At 34.9% G+C, this 10897-nt stretch overlaps 1 protein-coding gene across 1 annotated transcript; it reads left to right on the top strand.

Moving 5' to 3' along the window:
• Positions 1-2112: 2112 nt before the first annotated feature.
• On the top strand, positions 2113-10897 carry LOC144441349 (carnitine O-acetyltransferase-like). The gene is made up of 14 exons (XM_078130904.1): positions 2113-2286; positions 3142-3228; positions 3550-3668; positions 4639-4692; positions 4930-5098; positions 5618-5792; positions 6688-6863; positions 7213-7313; positions 7854-7976; positions 8360-8482; positions 8901-9036; positions 9373-9435; positions 10120-10257; positions 10682-10897. Exons 1-14 carry the CDS (start codon positions 2113-2115, stop codon positions 10895-10897), a joined length of 1854 nt encoding a protein of 617 aa, XP_077987030.1.

Consider the following 10897-nt stretch of genomic DNA (forward strand, 5'->3'; position numbering starts at 1 on the left):
GAAAAACTCAACAGCTCACAATCTTACACAAAATCCTAAACGACAAAACAGGCCTCAACTCATAAAATTACATCAGGCCCAAAATCACGCGAAGTAGAAGAACCTACAACTTGAAATGTACCGCTACACATCAACACCCTCCATCCATTCCTTTTATCCGGAAGCCACATTATGGAACAGCTTACCACAAAGTACTGTTGACATGCAATCTTGTGAGACATTCAAAATCCTCATAAGAAACCAGCACCCCACAAGGTCCATCTAAACGCCCACCACCACTCTCGTCAGAACCTTCCAGTTATAGTCCCTGGTGGACCAATTTTGGAAGTGAAGACTACAAGGTACAAGGTACAAGGTACAGAAAGCCACAAATATTTCACCCAGTCTCAAAATTTAAAGAGAACTTTCTGTATGTATAATGTGTTTACTTCCATCGTCGGCATAGAACGTTATTGACTCGAATGTTTTTGTTTAGAATATTTTGTCATTCAATCTGGGACACGGGGTCGCTCTGATAATAGATCTATTGTAAGTAAACACTGGTTGGTTGAATAAAGTCCAGTGGTTGAAGAATGAGCAGACCTTTCCTACACGTCTCAGTTTGTACTCTGATACTTGATAACACAGCACTGTATTCTGGTAAGTTAGGCTTTATTCCCATGAATTTCTCAGATTTGTTCGTCAGTTGACAATTACTACGGCTTTTAATAACAGGTGTGTGCTAATTAAATTACCTAATGTTATTGTCTCTACAACATGTATAGTACTTTTAGGCTTGACACTGTTGTTTGCTCGAATAAACTAGCATAGTTGATATGTAATAGAGATACATTATTATTTCAACGCCATTTTTAACTGTTGATCTGGCAACAAACTCATTATTTAAAGGCCTATGATTCAGTCCCACGTTCTCGCATTTGTACTATCTTATCTGTGGAATCATACAGGTAGGATTGTCTCCCGATTGGGATAATTGGCATGCATCTGGGGGATAATTGGTATAAATAACCTATGAACGCTCTGGGGCACATAACTATGTGGTAACAAGTATGTACATGCTTTCTACTCTCAAAGACCTACATTCAAAAGCCAGGGTTGTATATACGTTGTCCAGGGCAACAGGTATTTGAAGAGTATTTTATCCAAATCATGTTGTTATCCATTATCCCGCTCAGGCAAAACGTTTATCCCGATCAGGATACATACGGAAAGTATATTGTATGTGGTTTTTTTTTTTATCCCGAACTGGGGATATTCCAGACTGTCATTGGGCCAAATAAGACCATTCTTTTGAATTCACTTTTTATACCCCTGTAAGACAACTGTGTATTCACTTTTTATACTCCTGCAAGACAACTGTGTATTCACTTTTTATACTCCTGCAAGACAACTGTGTATTCTAATCCAGAGTTTAATTCTAATCTTGCATGGTCCTTTAATGTACGGCTGTACTTCTCAACATTGTACATCATCTACGTGTACAGTGCCCGGGAGGGATACAGTGTCGCCTTACTATCATTATATCCAATAACATATAAGAAATGTCATACATTAAGGTCAAGGTCAAGGTCGCTACACAATGATAGCTTGCCATACAAATAAACTACAGATTAACATGTCACGCTTAAGTTGTTTTTACCATACTTTGTTAAAGGTTATGGTATGCAATAGGTATATGGAATTATGAACAATCATTGCGGGCAGCGTGTCGGTCTGCAGAGAATTGTTCGATTGTATATAGATTATCATTTTTAAATAGGAACAAATGGCGTACTAGCACAACTTATTGTACTAATGAAATCACATGTTAAATTGTTAGCAAAGGACATAAACAGCCCATCCTTCCACTTACCAACCCACCCATTAATATCCCTCCATCAGTGCAACCATACAGTGACACTGAAGTGGAAATGGGAGGAGATGGGTCTCCTTGTTGCTATAGCGAATGACGGAAGAGGACCTAATGAAAAAAGTAACTGGTTCTTAATTTTCTGATATCAATCTCGACTGATACAATGAACGATTTATCATTTCTTTACCAGATTTTTCTAATGCACGTCTTTTCTCGCTCTGTATACGACAGTTCAAATACATTGCACAACAGCTATAAACATGACACAGCCATCCATAGTCAAGTTTGAGGATCCATTGGTCATGAAATCGCTCCTGTCTTACCAAAGTACTCTCCCAAAGTTACCATTGCCACCATTACAACAAACCCTACATAAGTATCTTGTAACTCTACGTCCATTGCTATCTGAAGACGAATATCAGCATACGAAAAAGGTAATTTGCATACGAAAAAGGTAATTTGCATACGAAAAAGGGAATTTGCATACGAAAAAGGTAATTTGCATACGAAAAAGGGAATTGTCAATCTATAGAGACAATGCACGAACAGTATAATACCACAGAGAGATTTTGTGATATCATTATTGCACAAATGGCGATAAATGTGTTTTTGTTTAAAAATATTCTCAACTGATTATTAGACCAGGAATAACAAGACAGAAAATATTATTGGCAAATCGATGGTCGGAAATCTAAATTTAGATATAGACATGTTGAAGTCAAGGTCATCAAGCTTTAATAGAAACTTAACACTTTGGTAGTGTTTCATGTCAAATACATGGTTAGTTTTAACATTTACGTAAAATGCACAGGTAAAAAAAATTACAGACTCATACTACACAGCCCCTTCCACCATAGTATTTAAGAATGACTAAACACGTGTGTATGTGTGTGTGTGTGTGTGTGTGTGTATTTATTTGACCTTCATCTTAATTGTTCTTGTGTTCAAATTTCATGATAATCAATTGTTACGAATTCAGTACAGCCTCAGTTACCGCAATCATACAAACCAACGCCTTATGTATTTACAATTTCATATCTATATTATGTATTGTTTTTGCACAATATACTACCATTTCAGAAACAGAATTAAAGTTTCGGATGCATGTTTGCCATATTACTTGAGATTCCTCATATTATTGTACGTATTGTATTGTATTGTATTGTATTGTATTGTATTGTATTGTATTGTATTGTATTATTGTATTGTATTGGCTAAAATATATATGTCAAAGCATCGGCGATATCGCAATTATTATGTATTTTTCTGTATGTTCTATATGATTATAGATTGTTGATAAATTTGGTAAACCAGGTGGTAAAGGTGAACAGCTCCAAATAAAGTTATTGCAGAGAGCCCAGAAACTTGACAACTGGGTAAGCATAACACTTCTATACAATGAAACACATATTGGGAATCTCAGGAGGAGGGAGGGAGGAGGGAGTGAGAAGGGGGAGGAGGGGGTATGTATGTATGTTATGTATGTATGTATGTATGTATGTATGTATGTATGTATGTATGTATGTGTGTGTGTGTGTGTATGCATGCATGTATGCATGCATGTATGTATGTATGTATGTATGTATGTATGTATGTATGTATGTATGAGTACACAAGCGACACATGCTTTCAAGCTCTCTTGATAGCAGTTTTTAATTTCTAATTTGACATTTTTTTATTTATGTAAATATAATCAGAATGCCGATTGGTGGCGTGATGTTACATTTCTCGGCGACAGGAACCCAACCGTGATAAGTATAAGTCCTGGTGCAATGTTTCCTGTTCAGGACTTTTCGAGTCAGCGAGACCAACTAAGGTTAGTGCTGTGTTATTTTGATACTTTACCCTTAGGCTAAGAATTCTATCATAACACACTTTCTGGACAGAGGACGTTCCCCTCAGACCTATTTTGGAAGAAACCCACTACATTCATTTCTTAAACTTTTCAACATTAGTCACGTCTGTTGTTACAGTAGATATACATAGACATAGACATATTTGTCATTGCTAGATGCAAGCCAATGTTACTATTGGCTTAAAATGTATTGTGACAGTATTTATTCAAATTACATGTAGAATTGCGGTTTTTTTTTGCATTCTTTACATGTTTGTCTTACGTGAATGCATACTACCACAGTCACTGACAAATGACAACATTTTGGGTCATTTAAGGGCCTAAGCCCAAACATAGTGATGTTATCGAAAACTGATTTTATAGTGGGTTATTTGCCTCAAGATCATGCAAAGTTGAATTATCTTGATGTACGTTTTTCAGCATATTTACTACATGGTATTCCATGACATGACTTTCGACACAAATCTGTATAATTATTTTATGCACCTGTGTGTCACAAATGTAGGAGGAAATGAATAGCGAACACTCATGTTCGAAAATCCAATATGGCGCAAATATCAGCGCCCCACTCGGCGATTGTGTAAATCCTATAATCCTCTATCAGTGCAGTCATAAATTTAAAAAAAATTGTCACTTGTCGATTACTGGCCGTGGACTTTTACTACTGGGCCAACACTAAGCAACGTTTTGTGAAGTACGATATACATATGGGCGTAAATATGCCAAAATAAAAATACTTGTCATATTCGGAAGAAAGTCAAGCTTAAAGGTTAATCATGCCTAACCGTGTCACCAGTAAAGAAGGTTAAGTTTAATCACATTTTTGAATTATAAGACAACATCTTACCTTATCATCAAGTTAGCTTTTGATGAGTAACTGTTCATACATCTTTTAAAGTGTCAGATATAAAACTCTTTGTTTTCTCTGTAGTTTTGCTGCAAAATTGATAGCTGGTATTTTGGATTTCAAGGGCATAGTTGACAGGTAAGTTGTGTTGTTTGCCATGAAAAACTGGTAACAAAGCAAATGCACGTATACATCTGAGTCAGCAGTGTACCTCAAATGGTCATAGATTCCTTGAAATTTACTAGGCAGTGTTTTCACTTGATAAAGTTGAAAAAAATGTGAATTGATAATTGTGGAACATTAATGGAACCATCTGTATCATGTTGAATAATTCAAACTAAATCTACTTATCTATTTCTCTTTGTCTAACAACAGCGAAAAGCTTCCAATTGACATGACAAGAGGTGACCGTCTATGCATGATTCAATACTATAAAATGTTTTCAACTTGCCGTATTCCTGGACCTGATAGAGATTCTTCATGGGTTTACCATGGTAACAAAGAAGATGCCCCCAAACATATCATAGTCATGCGTAATAATCATGTAAGTAGGTCTCAAAATCTAGGTATGATATGTGTTTTTTAAAAGAATTTCAAGCAAATGATATATTCATGCCCTAATATGGGCATTTTCACTGAAAGATTTTTCTGCCAGACATGTGCAGGGCAGATATCCCAATGCGAAGGCACAATGCTAACCGATATCAGGGTTGCAACGTTTTCATCACTTGCTGCGTGAATGCTTATAAGATTATGATTCTATAATGATTGTTGTAATTAGGGCATTCGTGCGGTTAGATTGCCAACATAATATGAAAGTATCTGGCAAGGATTGCAATTTTTGAAAACACACTATTTTTCTTGTGTATTGCCGATGAAATATGAAAGCTTCATTGTCTCAGTGTTCATTTCTGAAACAACATAGCAAAATAGCATGTGTATACTGTTACATGTATATTATTTATCAAATCTGAGGTAATTTCAAAGACACGTCCTGAGTTTTGATTCATCAAAGTTAATAATTCTTTTGTAAGTTGAACATTTTGACTTTTTCCTATTTTAGTTCTTTGCCTTAGATGTTTATTATCCCAATGGTAAGCCACTAAGAGTGAATGAGCTGTATGCCCAGTTAGTGAAAGTAGTTAACATGTCATCGAAGTCGTCTGATCCCGTGGGTATACTCACAACAGAAAATAGAGATACATGGTTTAAAGTTAACAAGAAACTCACACAACTGGGTAAGCAAGGTCAAGATTGTGGCGTATTCTGCTCAAGAATTTGTTGAACGGAGTTATGATAAGGCGTGCTGGTTTTCGTTGATGAAAAAAACGATAGATATAAATGTTTCTTGCTAAGCAACCTTCTAAACATCTATACTAGGATAAAACAATCTTTAGCTTATATCTTAATACATTTGTACCTAGATTATTTAATTGGGTTGCCATTTTAACTGTAGTTTACGACTATTTAATGACTAATTGGAAGAGAGAGAGAGAGAGAGAGAGAGAGAGAGAGAGAGAGAGAGAGAGAGAGAGAGAGAGAGAGAGAGAGAGAGAGAGAGAGAGAGAGAGAGAGAGAGAGAGAGGTGCTGGATACTTATTAGCTTCCAGCACCCAGTCAAATATGCCTTGCCAAATTCCACATTGCATTGTTCCATTTACCTACTTGTGCCAAGATTTACACCTGAACATTTACAGCTCTACATTATTATATTGCTTTTATTATCTTTCATGTATATCATCTACTTTTATTACTACTGTATTCTTTATGTTGTTACTTCATATGTACCTTTTATATGCGCAATAACATTTGTGTGTATAATGCATTTCTTTTTTTTTGAGTGTATGTTTGACAAATGAATGCATAAATGAATGCATAAATGCATAAATAAATGCATAAATGCATAAATGCATAAATGCATAAATAAATAAATAAATAAATAAATAAATAAATAAATAAATAAATAAATAAATAAATAAATGAAGGAAGGAAGGAAGGTATTTCTTAATCATACAAAGGTAGAGGTGATATTCATGGGTTGAGTGTAAAGTATAATTTATAAATGGTTATGCTCGAAATTCAAAATAATTATATTATTAAAGATATATTTTGTTTTGTTTCTACTTTTGAAAGGTGCATCAAACGCACATATTGTCGAAACGATCACGAGATCACTATTTATCTTATGTCTGGATGAGCCAATCAACGGTCCACACCAGCACAGATTGAGTGCTTTAGCCAATCAGATATTACATGGCGGTGGTAGCCATGCCAACAGTGGCAACAGGTGGTATGATAAAACTTTACAGGTAGGGGGTACATTTTAACACGTTTTCAAATAAATATGTTTTCATATAGTTTTCAAACGAAGGAGGATGATTTCACTTAGTGTAATAACGTCACATTAATTAATTGCAAAAAGGAAATTGTGATGTACAAACTTTCCTTTGGTTTAATTTGGAGATCCTTGATACGAAAAAATGAAACTACACAAACAATCACTAATCGTGTGAATTAAAGATGAGCTAGACTAAATCTAAAATACAGTGTGTCTACAGCAACTACGATATGTGCTAATCAATGATAGGATTATATGCAGAAATTTAGGAATTGCAAGAGTGACTAACGTATACAGAAACCTATCTGATTCTTCCTCAGTTAATAGTTAGTCGTGATGGAAATTGTGGATTGGTATTTGAGCATGCATGGCTAGAAGGTCCACCGGTAGCAACACTTCTAGACAATGTGCTTATCTTCATGTAAGCCATTACAAATATTATATTCAATAATCCCTGGGTTTCTAACTTTATTTGGATATATCAAGATATTGTTGGCCAAATAATTATGATTTATCATGACAATATTGTCTTGTACACTCTATGGTTTAAAGAGGAGGGGATCATATGCAAGCTTTTTTGTTTGATTGCATGTGACTCTGCCATTGAGTACACATTGGACTGGACCTTAAAGTGCTTGTGAAATATTTGTCACGACTTTCCCTAAATATGATATAAACTATTTCTTACCATTACGCGTTCCGAATCGTCCCGAATCTTGGCGAAACTTAGGCCATCTTATTTGTTTTGCTGAGCACTCACTGACAAGTGTTTAATTCACATATGCACGAGTGCTTATGTCATACAATGAGCAATTCGTTAAGCTATTTACATATACTAATTTATTTGAATTGGATGTAAAGATGGAAGATCAATTAATTTTCAAATGTGATTTCTATGTGTAACAAAAACAAATGTAACTGTTAAATAGTTTGCTCGTGTTGTTACCGTTTTTGGTCTCAGAAATAATTACTCTGATGAAGTTAAGCCTGAGTCTGTCCATCTACCAGATCCAAAGAGACTTCAGTTCAATTTGAGTGATGACGTCATCCATGACATAGAAATTGCAAAGAGAAATTTAGATTTGTAAGTATCTATAATGTGTTCAATGCTTACTTTTATGTATTGAAAGAAATGTACAACTTATAATTCGTGCAATTAAGTTTAAACAATGCCAAGCAATTATATGCCTTCCGTATTTCTATGTATGAATATGATTGTTTTGTACATGAAGTCGACTAATATCATGTAAAATAAAATCAAAAATGAAAAATGGGAAAAGTTACTACTGTAGCTGATAAGAAATATGAATTGCAAGTGAAATTAAAGTTTCAAGTATAAGTATGTATGTATGTATGTATGTATGTATGTATGTATGTATGTATGAATGAATGAATGTGTGTGTGTGTGTGCGCGTGCGTGCGTGCGTGTACAATTAATATAATCTTTCTCTATTTTCTTATCACTAGATTAGTCAATGATTTGCAGTTATATTTATTCGAATTTAAACCATTTGGGAAGAACTTCCCAAAGCAGAATAATCTGAGCCCCGATGGCTTCATTCAAGTGGCAATACAAGTTGCATTTTATAGGTATGTCTATGAAGTTAATCTTTATTATATCACGAAAAAGACAAGTTATACCCGTTCAAACAGAAATATAGGATTTATAAACTGTGTGCGCTACGCCACAATAACGTGCGTCTACGTCAGTGGTCCTGCTCTGCTTAAAGTATGAGTCAATATGGTAAGAGTCACCATTATTTTTCCTATATATTATTTATTTGTCCGTAGCTATAATTATAGAAGTCTCAATATATTGTTTTCATTCAACCAGAACATACTTATGCCATAAGGGTTTTGTCCCTACAAATCAAGGGCTCCTATACCACTCGTACTTTCCTTGGGTGAACGAAGGAAAGATATTTAGGAATAATATCTAAATGTCCCCAGCATTTCGTAAGATAAGTTTACATTTCAAAATACTCTGCTATTTAACTGCTATTCACAGGATGCACAGGAGAATTACTGCGACATACGAGAGTTGTACAACTAAGAGATTCAAAGGTGGACGTACTGATACCATCAGATCGTGTACTATTGATTCTATTAACTTTTCTAAAGCGATGGTGGATGACAGTGTAGAAGTAAGCATACACTTTCTCCTTTTGATTTACATTCATTTGCCAATTCTGATACTTCTTAATTCGTAAGATAAACCCCAGCTTCTGTCCGAAGGTAGAATTTGAAGTACTTCAAACAATTTTTAACTTTCAAAATGGAAGTTGGCTGTGAAAATTTAATTGTGTAAAGTAGATTATGGTGAAACGAACGAAGAATAGCTGTTTAGACTGAAACTCCTGCTGTCAATACATCATTGAAGTATTTGTTCTTTCATTAATTTATATTGCCATTGAAACTCGATCTAGTTGAAGCTGGTAAGGTCTAATACGATATATAAACAGTGGTTATCTTTATTACAGTCTAGAGAAAGGTACAGATTATTGAGAAAAGCCGTTGTGACACACAAGGCGCATATCAATGATGTAAGTAATTATGCAATTACTCATTTAACTTAATTAAGTCAGCTATAATTATATGTATTCACTACTCGCCAAAGTTGTACTTAAACTACTAAGATGATTATGTGGTATAGAGATATGACCAGGTATTTCAGGAGTTCAAAGGACACAATGTAATCCTTACAGCATCACCAAGGCGGAGATTTTTAGTCTATACAGGCAGTGTCATTTATTTAATCCAAAATGATAGATCGGCCATTCTCATAATTGTGCCTTTGTCGGCAGGAATGTATATTCCTGTAAAGAAAGAACAGTCACTAAATTTCACTAAGGGATATCACCTCAGCATCATGTTCTTCTGCTCGGCTTGCATCCGACTACAGCCGAAAACTACAGTCCAGTAATGGTTGAATTGTAGCCAATGTTTCGGCCCATAGGCAAAATATCAAACTTTAAAATCACATGTTCCTGGTATTAGTAACATAATTTAGGAGTTTTCAAACATCATTTTCATTGGTACTTTAACTTTCAATGACGTAAGTAATTTATTCATATACAAGTGAGCTAATAATGAGGTCACGGTATATCAACGTCATGAACACACATACTTTTGTGATGAAGAAAGTAAAAGCCTTTCATCATATTCCAACTACCCATTTAATGACAATAGACATGACTCTTAAATGAAGAACCTCCTTATTATTGTAGACTATATATGGAGATGGTATTGACAGGCACTTTTTTGCGTTGAACTTGACTGCAAAGGAATTAGGAGAGACTGTTCCAGATATATTTACGGATCCAGCCTATCTAACTGCTGTTCGATATGCGCTTTCATCTAGTCAGGTAGCTTAAGCTATTAACTTTTGCTGTTACTTTGTTCCAGAAAAAAAGCATATCCGTTGTACCACGAAAACACATTTAGATTTCAGTTATCATATCTATAGGGCCAGGAAGAAGCTTCCATATGGCAAAGTTTGGAGCGATTTCAAGAAATTTGATTTTTCAGGGAAATTTCTCATGGGGCATTTTACTTTTTAAAAGATTAGGATCAAACGAAGATTTTGCATCAGTGTTGTCTTATCAGTACATCTATAGGAGTATTATTCTGCCCTGGACCGAATTATTCTATACATTTGCATTTGTGTTAGTCATCATTGCGATGTCGTTTTTATCTTTTAGTTTATGCTACGATGAGATATATGATAACAATATAAATTATTATGGGCTAATATTTTGATCAGTCTTTCTTTGATATTATCAATTGTAGGTTCCATCTGACCATGTCTTGGTGATGTGTTTTGGTTCCGTAGAAGTTGATGGTTATGGTGTGGCATATAATATACGAGAAACTAACACATATTTAGCCATCTCATGCTCCAATAGTTGTCCAGAAACTGGTGCAACGAAATTCGCCAAAGTGTTGACCGATATCTTGCTCGAAATGCAGGCATTAATTGTTCAGAATGAAGGCTCCAAGTTATAG

The sequence above is a fragment of the Glandiceps talaboti genome, chromosome 10, assembly GCF_964340395.1.
Source record: "Glandiceps talaboti chromosome 10, keGlaTala1.1, whole genome shotgun sequence".
Lineage (NCBI taxonomy): Eukaryota > Metazoa > Hemichordata > Enteropneusta > Spengelidae > Glandiceps > Glandiceps talaboti.